Source organism: Oncorhynchus masou, chromosome 10, assembly GCF_036934945.1.
Source record: "Oncorhynchus masou masou isolate Uvic2021 chromosome 10, UVic_Omas_1.1, whole genome shotgun sequence".
NCBI classification, from domain to species: domain Eukaryota; kingdom Metazoa; phylum Chordata; class Actinopteri; order Salmoniformes; family Salmonidae; genus Oncorhynchus; species Oncorhynchus masou.
In genome coordinates this window covers 17939342-17956577 of record NC_088221.1, presented here as the reverse complement: position 1 = coordinate 17956577, position 17236 = coordinate 17939342, and the positions used below count along the sequence as shown (strand labels likewise).

The 17236-nt window shown below is 42.6% G+C and overlaps 1 protein-coding gene across 6 annotated transcripts; it reads right to left on the bottom strand.

The window, feature by feature from the left end:
- Positions 1-1290: 1290 nt before the first annotated feature.
- On the bottom strand, positions 1291-16962 carry LOC135547264 (homeobox protein PKNOX1-like). 6 transcript variants are annotated; one of them, XM_064976079.1, is made up of 11 exons: positions 16908-16962; positions 15209-15320; positions 12697-12836; positions 12287-12458; positions 7586-7774; positions 6033-6138; positions 5766-5863; positions 5551-5679; positions 5349-5425; positions 5009-5169; positions 1291-4752 (listed from the first exon to the last, which is right to left on the bottom strand). In XM_064976079.1, the coding sequence occupies exons 2-11, from the start codon at positions 15260-15262 to the stop codon at positions 4583-4585; spliced, it is 1296 nt and encodes a 431-aa protein (XP_064832151.1). In that variant the 5' UTR covers positions 15263-15320; positions 16908-16962; the 3' UTR covers positions 1291-4582. The 6 variants fall into 6 exon arrangements, with proteins under 6 accessions (XP_064832151.1, XP_064832153.1, XP_064832152.1 ...); XM_064976081.1 differs by lacking the exon at positions 16908-16962 and adding an exon at positions 16648-16896; XM_064976080.1 differs by lacking the exon at positions 16908-16962 and adding an exon at positions 15967-16584.
- Between the last annotated feature and the right edge of the window lie 274 nt (positions 16963-17236).

Genomic DNA, 17236 nt, shown 5'->3' with positions numbered 1-17236 from the left:
AGACAGTCTTTAGCAGTGTATCTAATCGGGTACAATGGAGTAGTGAAAACACCAACACTCGACCCTCCATTAAATGAACTTGACACCTGGGGTGTGTTCAGCAGGACATTGTTTTGGAATGTGCAGATGGAAATGTAATGTAGAACAAATATTCCTCCAGGTAGATGGCTTTTCGTGGCATTTTATCTGCAACATTTGGCACATATGAACTGAACTAGTCATGTCAAGTTGATTGGTTTAAGCCTTAAAGAAATCCAATTAACTACATGTAGGGTGAGACTTGTTCTGTTTACAAGCAGCATCCTTGTAGCCTGCAAGATCCATCTGACAACAAAGAAAATGTGTGTAGGCTATACTATTTCCTATCTAGAGTTATCCTGGTTACTAAATTCTCAATTACCACTTGAGTAGGCCTGTCTTTTTAAGATTGATGCAGGTACCATCGGTGTCATGTAAAATGTTCACGTGCGCCAGGGATTGTGTGTTGTCAGTTGAACTCTTTGATATTTACTATTGCATAAACTGTTGTATTTATGTCAGGAGGTAAAATTGGCTCTGGATGTGACCAGAGAATGATAAAATAGAAAGCATACACGTTGCAGTTATGGTTGTATCCAGCAGAGGGAAGCAAATGCATTAAGCTTTCCCTCGGTTTTTAGCGATTTCATGGCCCAATGGTAGGAATTGAGATCGCATTTTAGCACGTATTTATGGTTTTACGAGCGATCAACTGGCGATAATCTGGTGGCCATCTGTTTTTATGTAAGACTATATGAATAATTAGTGGGTGTACTGCAACAATGGGCTGATTGTGTATTCAAGTGTCCAATCCACCAAAGGTCTAAAGGCAGTGTGAACATGTACATAAATATCTACGGTGTATACATGAGTCCAAGATCTGAGCCATCTTATTTTTGTTTTGTGAAGCATAACAAATGCATCTGATTTTTTTTGCTGGTGTGTATGCAGTTACTATCAGCCTGCCAAAATTATGTTAGTTGTGGAAGGTCTGAACCGCCATATTTTCAACGCAGCATACAAAGCTTGGTTTTGAGTGTATGTCTTTATGTGTATACAGTACATTGTGTGTTCTTCTGCAAGGAGTCATTGTTGTCCAGGCCTAGCCCAGCCATATCATTACTTACCAAGTTGTGGGCAGTGTCTTGAGGGTACCTGTGGTTGTATGCCAGGGTGACATACCTGCCATAACCTGTGGTGTGGTGGGGTTGACCGTTTGTCACAAATCATGTCTACAACCAAGCACAATGGAGGTAGAGTAACACTTGACAGTTGAGTTTAGGCATTGTTTATTCCAAAATAGAAAGCTTTAAGGCAAACAGACAGAAGTGAACAGTAGATAAAAAGCGACATGTGAGAGCAGCTGAGACCCACCGGACCCCGAGCCTGAAACGGGATCTCAGGTTTGAATGATACATCGGTGCAGGTTTTCCTAACTAATGCAATAATATGAAAAATAAGATGGATCGTTTGGGAAACATTCCTTAAAGCTGGCCCTTAGTCAGCCACAGCACTAGTCTTCCATTCCCCAGAGGACCAATGTGCCATCTGTAAGGTCTGAGGATCCCAACTGCACTCTTGATTAACACATGCAAAATATTAATTTTTGTTTTGTTTGTACTGCATCTGTCTGCCTAAGCACCATAATATTGATTTCAGTTCCATGTGATTGTGTTATAAGCATATTGCACTGGATTGTGCACTTGAAAGTGACATCTATGCTACTATTATAAATTATTGCAAAACTGGACTTGTTTGTAGAAAATTAGACTACTGCAATCAATTAACTGTGATCAAGTACATATCAGTATATTTGAATTTCAAAGAACTGTGATTGACAATGTAACATTACTATGCCTTAGCCAAGTCAGTGTCCTGCATTTTAGCTTCCTTTTGACTAATTTCACTACAGGTATATAGCTTCGTCTAGTTAAGCTTTCTGTGCTAGAGTTAGGTCTTTTAAAAAAAATAGACCTACACAAGGCCTTTTTCAGATCTGGCGTTTAAACCCAATTGCCATTTTGTTTTTCGTTCGTCTTAAATATTTAGAAAACTTAATCGGACCCTGGTAAATAAGGCAACTAGCTTAAATAACGAACCATTTTGTACAAACATTCAATACAAAACAAGAGAACACGAACCCAAAAACATGTGTTCGTATCTAAAAATAAGCATCTCCCTTTTTTCTCACGGGCTCTGTTGGGCCTATATAGCTTGGCAGCTTGTCGTCCTAAAAAAAATGGAACGGAGTTAGCATTTTCTACCTCTGGTTTGTTAGGCATTCCTATGGGAGGAAATAATGTGGTTTTTGGATAAATGCTGAAAATGTGAACACAGGCTCAGGAGGTCTTATACATTTTGTTCTATGAGATGTCAGTTAACATGACCTTTATGAATTATGAAGTCTTCGTGCTTTAAATGTCAGTTGCTAACGAGTAGCCAACTGTCAGAGGAATGAAACTACAGTAATAGCCAAATTCTTCGTCACACCTTCTGCTTTACCAGGCTGGTAAAGGCTGCAACATCTCTTCAGCGAGAATGTGCTTTTTTAGTTTCCCTGAACAATGTTGTCCAGAGACTACTTTGGCCCAGCTGATAAGGTAAGCTAAAAGACTGAACACACCGCTCGCGCCGTAAAATACATTTTGAAATCTTTTATTCAATTATTGCACCCATGCTGCTCGCGCGCGCCAAAGAGCGTCTGCGTTGCCATGGGGTAAAATAGAAGTCATTCCAACTTGTGATGCAGATCGCGCTGCAAGTTCTGCCTCTCCCATCTCATTGGTTTATAGAAGCAGGTACCCCCTTGCCATCTCATTGGTTATACCCACGTGGGTAACCGACAGACGAACGAGGTCAGTGGCAGTAATGCACCTAATTGCGCCTATAAAGTTATGAGAAGAAAAAGCCTGGAAGGAAGAGAAATGACTAGAAACGATTCGGTTGACCGTTTGTGGATTAATTGGTGGAGTAGAGGACCTTGTGCATTTCAGGTAAAATAACAACTCTGTTTATCTCAGGACAAATTAGCTAGCAACAGCAAGCAAGCTAAATTTCCAGAAATGTTTAATGCTTTTTGAACCTGTCCCCAAATTAATATAATTGGTTAAGTTTGTTTTGATATTTTAAACTGCATGTCATGCTCGAGTTTGTGTGTGTGTGTGTGTGGGGGGGGGGGGGACAATACATTTATGCATGGTGTAAGCCTGTTATATATTTTTGACATCAGGCATTTGACCAAAGGTGTACATTTAAAAAAAAAAAAAAAACTTGACATCCCACTTGTTTTGATTACATAAATGCCATTAAAAAAAAAGTGATGTTAGCTGATATCTCAAAGAACAAAATGTTTAAGATCTCTTAAGCCTGTTTACCACGTACCTTATTTTCGGAATTTAACAATTTCCCCCTTGGGTATTGGCCAACGAGCCATGGCGGAGTAAACCTCCCATTAGTGCCTACAAAACGATGCTATTGCTCTCTAGAGACCCATTTCCCCGGCGTGTCATGAAAAGTTGGGCACAAAATTACTCGTCAGATACCTTGTTTGCCGTACAGTGGATACGATCACATCCAACTTAAAATGCAGCTTGTGCAAGTTAACAATTGGTTGTCTATAGCCACCAGTCTTGAGTGTTTTTCATGGTCATCACAAACTCAGTTTAAATGTGTTAAGGTCCCGACATCAGCGTTAGCTATCCTGCTATAAGAGCTTTCTAATGTTAAACGAAGTTTCATGGTAAACAGAAAATGGCTCTCTAGGGCCAGTCTGTAAGCCTGAGAGTCAGTCATGATCAGAGTGGGTAAAAGTCACAGGCATGCAAAGTGAACAAAACAAACCATTACTTGAAACTTGGCAACCAAAAGCAGATTAAATGGAAAAATAATCATTCAACATTTATTAACGAACCGTACAAACGTACTTTTTCAATACTTCATGATTTGTTTTAGCTGCTTCTGTTCTTTTTGTCTTTTGGAGCGTAGAATTATATTATACAAAAAGTGCACTCGCCTACAGACTACGTAGTGAAAAACAGTTTCTGAAATGAAACTTCTCACACACAGCGCACTCCGTTCAATAAATGGACATCAAGAGTGCTCCCGTATATCTTGTGGTTGTGCTGTGTAAACTGATTTGCAATGCAATATCGGTCTATCTACAGTACATACATGATCTGAGCCGCCATTAATTTATTTTTTTGCATAACATTGATCTGATTTTGTGCTAGTGTGTGTGCACTTCATTAGCAGCCTACATCATTCAATATCAGTCTGCATACATCATGTATGTTCGTTGTGGAAGGCCTGAATTACCATATTTTCAATGCAGCATACAACGTTTGTTTTTGAGTGCGTGTGAGTCACAGGAAGTTGATGGCACCTTAATTGGGGTGAACGGGCTTCTGGTAATGACTGGAGCGGAATAAGTGGAATTGTATCAAATAAATTAGCCTGGTTTGCAGGTGTTTGATGCCATTCCATTTTCTCCATTCCAGCCATTATTGAGCAGTCCTCCCCTCAGCAGCCTCCTGTGGTTATTGTATACAGTACGCCTGTGTGTGTCCTACTGCAGGGAGTCACTGTTGTCCAGGCCCAGCCCAGTCATCTCATCGTCCCCGCTGTCTCCTGATTCGTCCTCGCTGTGCCCGCCGATTATCACTTGCTGCACGGCCAGCGTGGCGCCGTCTGAAGTCAGGCTCTGGAGACCCTCCACACTCATTGTCACCATGGTGCCTGGGGAACAGGCAACCAGGAGAGGACACATCAGCAACATTACATTTAGTTTCTTATTGAGAAAGAAGTTGCTTTACCAGGAGAGCCTTGACTTTGCCTTGTGACTGAATTCGCCTTGTGGCTATCATTCCCAATACAGTAAGCTCTCTTGTGCTTAGTTGCTTTAAAAACAAGTATAGCCAACAGCTCTAGCAACTCGCAATACACAGCAGTGCTGATCCAATGAGCAGTGTAGCAAGCCAGTAGCCATATGTACCGTCTGCCATCTGGACCTGTTGTTGGGTCATCCCCGTGGCGATGGAGTCAGGCCAGAAACGCTGTAGCGGCCGGTTCGGAAGCGGTTTCTTGGTTTTGGCCGTCTCTGAAGAGCTGGCGTCAAGCATGGGCTGCAGGATCCGCCTCCGCGCATTGATGAACCTGGAACGGAAGGAGAGATTGGACCCATCATGAGAAGGGGAACGAGTGTTGACCAATAACTTAATGGAATTGAAGAGTTTGAAACATTACTTGAGGTTCCCTCTAAGAGAAGTCATTCTGTCATTTCATGCACTTAGGTGGTTATTCATGGTAGTATGGCATGGGTTCATGTAACTCACCAGTTGTTGACCTGGAGGAGGCTCAGGTTAGTTTGGGTAGCGATCTGCTTCTTCTCATCCTCTGTGGGGTATGGGTGCTATGGAAACAAGACAATTAAATATAACAGTAATTACGTAGGGCAAGATTAAAACACTGCAAGCCAACCAAATCCCAGATTCATTCCAGGTTGTAACCCGTAGAGTTGGCCTGTGTTCTACTCACCCCGATGTGCTGGAAGAGCCAGGAGCGCATGACGTTGGTCGCTTGTTTGGGAAGGACGCCACGCTTGTTCTTGGACGAGCTGTCGCTGTGGCCGAAGAAGCTCAGGTCCTGGTTGAGCTGCAGCTGAAGCTGCAAGAGAGGCGGTTACATTAGCACACTCTTCAGCGGGCAGTAAATGTCAAACTTTTATGTTTTAGTCCAGACAAATGTCTTACCTGTGTGTTCTGAATGTGTATAGTCTGGGGAGAGGGCGTCTGTGACACCAACTGACCCTGTGAGTTGACTACTGTGACAGGCTGGTACACTTCGCCACCTGGAGGACACGCACACGTAAGGGCTGCAAACAGACCACTTTAAACTGTAGGTACAGAGAAAGACTGAAACCAGCTGGTACACTAACAGTCCTATTGAGCTGATGGCGGTGAGCAGTGGTGGTTGGTGTCTGAGGGTACCGGTGGTTGTTGTATGCCAGGGTGACATACCTGCCATAACCTGTATGGGGTTGACTGTTACGTTGCCTTGCCGCAGGGCTGACGCTGCCACCACAATCCCCTGGGGACTGAGGGTTCCTTTGAAAGAGCTGGAGGTCTGCACAACACACACACAGGTGAGTTAAACACTATTCCGCCACGGGGCGGTAGGGTAGCCTAGTGGTTAGAGCGTTGGACTAGTAACTAAAAGGTTGCAATTTCAAATCCCCCCCAGCTGACAAAGTACAAATCTGTCGTTCTGCCCCTGAACAGGCAGTTAACCCACTGTTCCGTCATTGAAAATAAGAATTTGTTCTTAACTGACTTGCCTAGTTAAATAAAGGTAAACTGAGCCTTCATTTTTTTTTTTACCTTATCAGGTGTATATGCTACATAGGGTGTGTCTGTGGCGGGTGTATAGCACGAGTGAACGGTGGTATGTATAGTGGGGCAAAAAAGTATTGTCAGCCACCAATTGTGCAAGTAATCTCCCCCAATCTGGGGCTCCACGTAAGATCTCACCCCGTGGGGTCAAAATGATCACAAGAACGGTGAACATAAAACCCAGAACCACACGGGGGGACCTAGTGAATGACCTGCAGAGAGCTGGGACCAAAGTAACAAAGCCTACCATCAGTAACACACTACGCCGTCAGGGACTCAAATCCTGCTGTGCCAGACGTGTCCCCCTGCTTAAGCCAGTACATAGCCAGACTCGTCTGAAGTTTGCTGGAGAGCATTTGGATGATCCAGAAGAAGATTGGGAGAATGTCATATGGTCAGATGAAATCAAAATATAACTTTTTTTGGTAAAAACTTGTCGTGTTTGGAGGACAAAGAATGCTGAGTTGCATCCAAAGAACACCATACCTACTGTGAAGCATGGGGGTGGAAACATCATGCTTTGGGGCTATTTTTCTGCAAAGGGACCAGGACGACTGATCCGTGTAAAGGAAAGAATGAATGGGGCCATGTATCGTGGGATTTTGAGTGAAAACCTCATTCCATCAGCAAGAGCATTAAGATGAAACGTGGCTGGGTCTTTCAGCATGACAATGATCCTAAACACACCGCCCGGGCAACGAAGGAGTGGCTTCGTAAGAAGCATTTCAAGGTCCTGGAGTGGCCTAGCCAGTCTCCAGATCTCAACCCCATAGAAAATCTTTGGAGGGAGTTGAAAGTCTGTTGCCCAGCTACAGCCCCAAAACATCACTGCTCTAGAGGAGATATGCATGGAGGAATGGGCCAAAATACCTGCAACAGTGTGTGAAAACCTTGTAAAGACTTACAGAAAACGTTTGACCTCTGTCATTTCCAACCAAGGGTATATAACAAAGTATTGAGAAACTTTTATTGACCAAATACTTATTTTCCACCATAATTTGCAAATAAAGTCATTAAAAATCCTACAATGTGCTTTTCTGGATTTTTTTTCCCCTCATTTTGTCTGTCATAGTTGAAGTGTACCTATGATAATTTACAGGCCTCATCTTTTTAAGTGGGAGAACTTGCACAATTGGTGGCTGACTAAATACTTTTTTCCCCCACTGTGTGTGTGTGTGTACCTGGGTCTTGGTGGGAGAGTAGCCCTGTCCAGGTGAATGGGGGCTGCCAAGCTCTCCACTCAGCATGGTCTCGCTGTTCATCTTGGTCTTGAGGCAGGCGATGTAGCGGCTGCAGAAGTCTTTACAAAGGTCACTCACCTTCTCCAGTTCTAGCAGATGGATCCGCAGCACCTGGATGGCCTTCACCATCTGGAGTCAAAGGTGAGGGAGGAGGAGTTAGCAGAAGCAAGGACGTTTGCACTAGAAATGGCATGTATGTTGTCTGTAGTGTTACGTAGTACATTCATTATTCCACTAGTAGCTACTTTGGTATAAGGCCTTTGTCATGCTGTGTGTGTGTAATGTGTACCCAACTTGCTTTATTAACCCGTTGACATGAAACAGTAGCTCATTTTGATGCGCTCAATACGGAAGTGGTCCGATGAAGCGGATGCTAAGATACAGGAGTGTTTCGTTAGCACAGACTGGAATATGTTCTGGGATCCATCTGATATCATTGAAGAGTTTCCACATCGGTCCCCGGCTTCATTAATATGTGCAACAACGACGTCGACCCCAGTGACCAACCAGAAGCCATATCCCAACCATATTCCATATCCCAACCATATTCCATATCCCAACTAGAAGCCATGGATTACAGGCAACATCTGCACTGAGCTAAAGGCTATAGCTGCCGCTTTCAAGGAGTGGGACACTAATCCGGACACTTATAAAATGGGATTGCGTTTATAAATGGTATCATCCCTCCCACAAACTCCACTGGCTCCCAGTTCAATATATGATCATCTTCAAATTGCTTAGGCTCACATACAGAGCACTAAATGGACTGGTGACCACATACCTTACTGACTTCCTGCACCCCTACACTCCCACCTGTTCACTGCGCTCCTCTGACACTGGCCTCCTCACCATCCCTCGCTAGTCTAGTTCACTTACATGGGTAGTCTGTCATCATATTTAGTGTTCTCCATGTGCAGTCTCATGTTTACTGTACTTTTATACACAATGCATTCGGAAAGTGTTCAGCTCCCTTGACTTTTTCCACATTTTGTTACATTATTCACATCAATCTACACAATATACCCCCCAATGATGAAGCAAAAACAGGTTTAGACATTTTAGGAAATGTATAAAAAAATAAATAAAAAATGAAATATTACATTTACATAAGTATTCAGACCCTTTACTAAGTACTTTGTTGAAGCACCTTTGGCAGCGACTACAGCCTCAAGTCTTCTTGGGTATGATGCTACAAGCGTGGCACACCTGTATTTTGAGTTCCTCTCAAGCGCTGTCAGGTTGGATAGAGGGCGTCGCTGCACAGCTATTTTTCAGGTCTCTATGTTCCATCAGGTTCAAGTCCAGGCTCTGGCTGGGTCACTCAAGGACATGCGGAGACTTGTCCCGACGCCACCTCTACGTTGTCTTGGCTGTGCTTAGGGTGATTTTCATGTTGGAAGGTGAACCTTTGCCCCAGTCTGAGAACCTACTCCAGAGCACTCAGGACTTCATCGATCTCTGTATTTTGCTCTGTTCATCTTTCCTTTGATCTTGACTGGTCTCTCAGTCCCTGCTGCTGAAAAACATCCCCCCAGCATGATGCTGCCACCACTGTAGGAATGGTGCCAGGTTTCCTCCAGATGTGACACTTGCCATTTAGGCCAAAGAATTCAATCTTGTTTCATCAGACCAATCATGGTCAGAGTCCTTTTGGTGCCTCTTGGCAAACTCCCAGCGGCCTGCCATGTGATTTTTACTGAGAAGTGGCTTCCGTCTGGCCACTCTACCATAAAGGCCTGATTGGTGAAGTGCTGCAGAGATGGTTGTCCTTCTGGAAGGTTCTACCATCTCCACCAATGAATACTAGAGCTCTGTCAGAGTGACCATCTGGTTCTTGGTCACCTCTCTGACCAAGGCCCTTCTCCTCGATTGCTCAGTTTGGCCAGACAGCCAGTTCTGGGAAGGGTCTTGGTGGTTCCAAACTTCTTCCATTTAAGAATGATGGAGGCCACTGTGTTCTTGGGGACCTTCAATGCTACAGAAATGTTTTGGTACCCTTCCCCAGACCTGTGCCATCAACGTAATCCTGTCTCGGAGCACTACAGACAATTCCTTCGAACTCATGGCTCGGTTTTAGTTCTGACTTGCACTGTCAACTGTGGGATATTTTATATAGACAGGTGTGTGCCTTTCCAAATCATGTCCAATCAACTGAATTTACCACAGGTGGACTCCAAGTTGTATAAACATCTCAAAGATGATAAATGGAAACTGGATGTCGCTGAACTCAATTTTGAGTCTCCTAGCAACAGGTCTGAATAGTTACCTTATTTAGGTATCTGTATTTTTAATACATTTGCAAAAAAAGTAAACGATTTGCTTTGTCATTATGGGGTATTGTGATTGACAATGATTTTTGTTTAATACATTTTAGAATAAGGCAGTAACATTACAAAATGTGGAAAAAGTCAAGGTCTGAATACTTTCCGAATACACTGTACTTTAAATAATGGGATTTTATTGCTTTTTATCCTACTGATTTTCTTGTGTATGTAAAGGGACTTTGGGTGTTGTGAAAAGTGTTTTAAAATAAAATGTATTATTATTATTATAAGAAATCCCACTAAGACCTCTGACGAGCCATCAAACAATCAAAACGTCAATACAGGACTAAGATCAAATGCTACTACCCCGCTCTGACATTCGTTGGATGTTGCAGAACTTGCTTACAAAGAGAAACCCAACTGCGAGCTGCCCAGTGACTCAAGCCTACCAGACAAGCTAAATTCCTTATATGCTCGCTTCGGGGCAAGCAACACTGAACCATGCAGAAAGCACTAGGCTGTTCCGGACAAGTGTGATCTCATTCTCTGTAGCCAATGTGAGTAAGACCTTTAAAAAAAAAAAAAAAATGGGTCAACATTCACAAGGCTGGTCGGGCCCAGACAGATTACTAGGATACATACTCAAAGCGTGGCTGACCCCGTCTGTAATGCCTACATGTTTCAAGCAGACCACCTTAGTCCCCTGTGCCCAAGAACGCCAACGGTAACCTGCCTAAATAACAACCACACTGTAGCACTCACATTTTGTAGCCATGAAATGCTTTGAAAGGTTGGTCATGGCTCACATCAACACAGTCATCCCAGACACCCTGGACTCACTCCAATTTGCATACCACTCCAACAGATCCACAGATAACGCAATCTCTACTACACTCAACACTGCCCTCTCCCACTGGGACAAGAGGAACACATATGTGAGAATGCTGTTAATTGACCACAGCTCAGCATTCAACACCATATTGCCCGCCAAGCTCATCACTAAGCTCTGTACCCTGGGACTGAACACCTCCCATCTGCAACTGGATGCTGAACTTTCTGACAGCGTAGGCAAGAACACATCTGCCACACTAAGCCTCAGGGGTGTGTGTGTGCTTAATAGTGCTGAGCGATTTTAACCAATTAAAAAAAAAAAAAAAAAAGTTAACTGGCCGATGTCGGTTCAATTATTTGAATTTCATTTTGTTCCGTTATTTTCTTTCTCCGGGAGCTCAATGCGCACATTGCACAGTTTCTCTAGAGAATAAATCAAATCAAGCCTGAGCTGTGCCATGTAGTAGGAAGTTGTAGTTTCCAACAGGCCAATATTCTACATAATTACCAAGTTTTCTGTGCTAAACTAACTGCAATGACCATAATCCCACGCCGCCTACTTGTGCAGTCTAGTCATTTTACTCCTACGTTAGGTTAATGTGCTGTCACTACCATCATGGGACATCTGATTTAGTCTGTTTCAGCATTCAACCCACATAATGCATAGTACATTTCATGTAAAAAAAAAAGAAAGATTTGAAACACAAACCATGATTCTCTTTTAATAATTGAACAGACCTCAAACACTAATCGCTCAGCACTAGTGCTTAGTTCCCTCCTGTACTCACTGTTCACCCAGGACAACAACCTATCCCTCAACAGCAAAACAAAAGTAGATCATTGTAGACTACAGGAAATGGAGGGCCAAGCCTGCCCACATCCACTTCGGCAGGGCTGTAGTGGAGTGGGTCAAGAGCTTCAAGTTCTTCTGTGTCCACATCACTAAGGAATTATCAAGGTACAAACAGACAGAGAACGCGGGAGACTGAAAAGATTTGGCATCGGCCCTCAGATCCTCAAAGTTCTACAGGGGCACCATTGAGAGCATACCGACTGGCTGCATCACCACTTGGTATGGAACTGCTTGGCATCCTACTGCAAGGCGTTAGAGGGTAGTGCGAACGGCCCAGTACATCACTGGGGCCAATCTCCCTGCCATCCAAAACCTCTACCAGGCGGTGTCAGAGGAAGGCCCTAAAAATTGTTAGACTCCAGCCACCCAAGTCATAGTGTTCTCTCCGCTGCTGTAGGGCAAGCGGTACCAGTGTACAAACTTTGGAACCAACAAGACCCTGAACAGCTTCTGCCCCAAGACATAAGACTAGTTAGTTAAATGGTTAACCATCTCTTTTCTCTCTACCTTGTTGGGAAGGGCCTGAAAGTAAACATTTTACTGTTTGTCTACAGCTGCCGTTTACGAAGTATGTGACAAATAAAATGTGATTTGACATTCGATGTGTCAATTGCAGATATTTTGAATAGTGTCACTAGAGGTCATAGTGATGCAAAATCATTCAGAGTATTGACGGGAGACGAGGGAGCTGACCAGATTGTCGAGGTCAGGATCCTCGCTGAAGAATGCTTTGCCCTCTTTCTCCTGGCTGCAGACAAAGTTCTCGATATCCACGTCAAAGCTGGCTGACGTGATGCAGTCTGAGCCCTGTGTCGACTGCTCACATTTCTCAAAGAGCAGGGCCAGGAGAGGAAACAAGGGATGCCTGCCACACACACACACACACACACACACACACACAAACAAAGAAAAACATTACCAAATTGCTACTATCTACAGTTGTCACATGTTGCCATTTCTACCCCATACTTTTATTTAGGTAGGGCACATAAGCCCGATAACATCGTAGACTGCCATCGTCACTAACATTATCCTGATTAAAAGGAGTTGAGGGGGTCGGTTGACTAAAGTTTTGGCAGGGGGCCAACAGTTAGGAGGTGTACCGGTATATGGAGGCCTTATCTACATCAAAGGGTGTCTGGGGTTCAGTGGGGGCAGGACTGGAGGCTGCAGCCAACCTCTCCTCACTGAACTTCTGATCATGATCAGCATGATCAGCATCACTCTCCTTCTGCTCCACACCCTGCATGAGGAGAGATGACAGCAGAGTAAGGAGCAATAGTGGTGGACAGGTAAAGCTCAACAATAAGGCATGAGAAGATTGGAAATGCCAACAAGACCAATAGGTATAGGTACTAAAAATTATCATAATAAAATGCCATTTACCAGACGCTTTTATCCAAAGCGACTTAGTTATGCGTGCATACATTTTACATATGGGTGTCCCAGGAATCAAACCAACTATCATGGCCTTGTAAGCACCATGCTCGACCAGCTGAGCTACAGAGGACCACTGAGTACTTCAGTACAAAATGGAAAGGATATAGCCTATCTTAACAATTCTAAAATTGGTGGATCATGCAGAAGTGTCCTGGCCATGGCAGTATCTCTTTGGTCAGTGCCAGAATAGAAAGATGGGTGGTGGCATATATTTAACCGTTATTGATAGCCATGCCAAGCTTTAACTTGTGCTGCTTTATTCAGATTGTCAGTCACATTCATTGATTGGAAGCCAACTTGCTCCACCTCTTCTGCTTTTACACCATGACTTTGAAAGCAAATGCATTAAAAATACTTTTTTTCCTAGAGCTGAAAAATTCATACCCCTTGACTTTTTCCACATTTTGTTGATACAGCTTGAATTTAAAATGGATTGAATGTAGATGTGTCACTGATCTACATTCAATACCCCATAATGTAAAACTAGAATTATGTTTTTAGACATTTTTACAAATTACTAAAAAGTGAAAAGCTGAAATGTCTTGAGTCAATAAGTATTCATCCCTTTTATGGCAAGCCTAAATAACTAAAATAACTAAAATAAAAATGTGCTTAACAAGTCAGATAATAAGTTGTGTGGCTTCACTGTGTGCAATATTTTTGAATGACTACCTCAATGTACTGTGTGCACATACAATTATCTGTAAGTCGAACAGTGAATTTCAAAGAGGTTCAACCATAAAAACCAGTGAGGTTTTCCCAATGCCTTGCAAATTTTTTATTTCATTTTTTTATTTAACCTTTATTTAACTAGGCATTTATTTAACTAAGAATAAATTCTTATTTACAATTACGGCCTACCCCGGCCAAACCCTAACGACGCTGGGCCAATTGTGCACCGCCCTATGGGACTCCCAATCACGGCCGGTTGCGATACAGCCTGGAATCGAACCAGGGTCTGTAGTGACGCCTCTAGCACTGACATGCAGTGCCTTAGACCGCTGCGCCACTCGGGAAGGGCACCTATTGGTAGATGGATAAAAAAGCAGACATTGAATATCCCTTTGAGCATGGTGAAGTTATTAATTACATTTTGGATGGTGTATCAATACACTCAGTCACTACAAAGATACAGGCATCCTTCTTAACTCAGGTGACGGAGAGGAAGGGAACCACTCAGGGATTTCACCATGAGACCAATGGTGATCTTAAACCAATTACAGAGTTAAATGGCTGTGATTGGAGAGAACTGAGGATGGATCAAAAAATGTGTAGTTACTCCACAAAATGAACCTAAATGAGAGTGAAAAGAAGGAAGCATGTACAAATATAAAAATATTCCAAAACATGCATCCTGTTAGCTATTAGGTACTAAAGTAATACTGCAAAACATTTGGCAAAGAAATTACATTTTTGTCCGGAATACAAAGCATTATGTTTGGGGCAAATCCATCAATGATGGTCTGCTTTCCAACAGACACTGGGAGACAAATCCACCTTTCAACAGGACAATAACCTAAAATGCAAGGCCAAATATAACCTGGAGTTGCTTACCAAGACGACATTGAATGTTCCCGAGTGGTCTATTTACAGTTTTGACTTAAATGGCTGTCTAGCAATGATCAACTTCAAACTTGACAGAGCTTGAAGAATTTAAAAAAAGAATCAAATGGGCAAATATTGTACAATCCTGGTTTGTAAAAGCTCTTAAGAGACTTACCGAGAAACACTCACAGCTGTAATCTCTGCCGAAGGTGATTCTAACATGTATTGACAGGGGGTTGAATACTAATCAAAATGTTTTCTTTTCCATTAATTACAAAATAATGAATTTTTCTTCCACTTTGACCTTGTATTTGGTGTAGATCATTAACAAAAAGGACAAAAACAATTTTAAATCCCACTTTGTAACACAATGTGGATAGAGTCAAGGGGTATGAATACTTTCTGAAGGCACTGTATATCCATCTCCTTGCCCATACATTTTGCAATACTAGTCATTCTAAATCCATTAATGACACCATTAATGATACTTTGCCATTAACTGACTGATTAAAAATGTAAATTATCATCTCAAGAACTTCAAATCTTCCCTTCACCCACCCTTGTGGTTTTAGGCAGGTTTAAGTAGGCCTCAAATCGGAGCCTCAGACTAAATTTGTCCTTCTGACCCACCTGCTGCTCTCTCTTTGTGTACTTGTCCAAGGAAACTGATTGGGCAGCCATCATATTCACTGCAGACGCCACAAACACTGAAGCATTATAAGGATGTGGAGAGTTGGCGGACCTAGAAAGAGACATAAACCCACACATTTTTGAGAAGTAAAGACTATTACTGTATCAATGAGGATGAATTATGAGTATTCTAATGCAGGGCAAATATGAAAAACTGACTTCTAATTACAGTGGTGGTACTGATATTGTATTGTGAATAGAGTAGGGTTGTGGTGGGAGAAAGTTGTTGCGATTCAGTGAAAATCTATTTGAATGGTTCATGTAAATAGTTTTTCCTTCTGACAGAACAAATGCTATTAACATTTGATAGTCTAAATACCATAACATTCCACTTCTATACTTGGCTAAATGTCCATATTTCTATGAATGGAGCATTACAAAGCTTGATTGCTCTGACAGAGGTGGTCTTCTACTTTACTTCAATACCATAAAAACTATATAATCCAGCTGCCTATTTGACTGTACCGTCTGTGTTCAAAGAGAATGGGACAACATGCATCTATCTCATGTCTCCATCCAGATGAAAGGCCTTTGATGATTAGGGGAACACAATGTATCAAGTTTATTCACTTCCATTCGAATGTTTTATTCACGTTTAACTTGTGTTCAGCAACATACCATACAATGTAGCGAATTGACAAGAAAAGCGATGAAGGTCAAACATATCCGTCTATCATAATTTATGTTTACACACCCACCATGTTGAACTGACTTGCTTTTCTCATTACCGTGCTGGCGGCAACAAAGCTAGTTTGTAGGTGGTTAGTTAGCCAGCAATGATCGGATTAGCTGTAAACCATTTGAAGGAAGACGGTCGAGTGAGAATTCAGTCGAGAAAATTCCATTTTTGAGAACGTTAGCTCCATAGAAAATGTTTACCTCTTCATATCCAGATTGTACGGTCGCTGGATGAAATAACACGCTGTAGCTATAGTAGGTCATTTACGAAAACAGCGGACGTAGCTAGGTCAGTCACGTTAGCTAATACATTTCAGTTTTATTTGACAATCTTTTCGAAAACATCCTCAAACTTATGTCAACTATAATATGCATCACCCCCTCTACGGCCGAGACACCCACTGAAGCATCCTTGTTTTAAACGTAGGTTGACCACATTTACTCTAACGTAGCTAGCAGAAGTGCCATATTTATCAGTGGCGTTTGCTACGGATTCGCTAGCTAGCCGCGCGGGATAACAAACTGTTAGCTTAATGAAGTGCATATACACGCCTAGTTCATCCAATGTGTATGTACATTGTATTCCAGTATTATTACTGTTAATGTGTAAACATATCTCTTTAATTTTAGATGGTTCTAAAATCCTGCCCACAACAGTCAAGCAAGCAAGGAACAGATGCCCTTCCCTTCCCCATTCGCACTTCTACTGATGGGGATAACGCTGGGGCCTCTCATCTAGCTCTCGCCCTTTATTTTCCAGAATCCTTCTCCGCCTAAAACGCGGACATATTTTTTCCTCTTGTAGATTTGCATCTTCCTTGGCCCCGGCCATCTATTCACTGCCAAATAAACTCCACTGGCCTGGTTGTGTCCCCAGCTTTAGCCCTAGGCATTTTTCTTTGCGTCCCAGATTGTTTGATTGATAGGGAACAGAAAAATACGATTTTGAGTGACAGCTTACCTGAGTGCCAATCTTCGTCACACTGACAAGCGGCTGCAGCAATGGGGACTCGCAGTTGTCGCGCTGCGTCATCGCGTCTGGTCACGCAGGATCACTTACTGATGAATATTTATAAAGTGGGAGTCATCGTCTGGTGTGCCTTTATCCTCGCCCATAGAATCTAGGCACGCGGCTGGTAGCATACAAGGCTAAATCTAAACCACTGCTGCTCTCTAGTTTTGTTCAATCCAAAATTAAAAAGCCCGTATAACAATTACAGGTAATGTAATTAACTTGTCATTTACCAATACCCATCCTCCTCCCACATCAGTGTGTATTATTACACAGAA

Bases quoted from the DNA above. Each gene is read 5' to 3' on its own strand.
- LOC135547264 (XM_064976077.1), bottom strand. From the start codon at position 15,346: ATGTGTGGGTTTATGTCTCTTTCTAGGTCCGCCAACTCTCCACATCCT. The intron at 6,139-7,585 runs GTACACACACAC...TGTGTTGTGCAG, and splicing joins ACTCTCCCACCAAGACCCAG to ACCTCCAGCTCTTTCAAAGG. The intron at 5,170-5,348 runs GTGAGTTACATG...CTTCCGTTCCAG, and splicing joins CTCCTCCAGGTCAACAACTG to GTTCATCAATGCGCGGAGGC.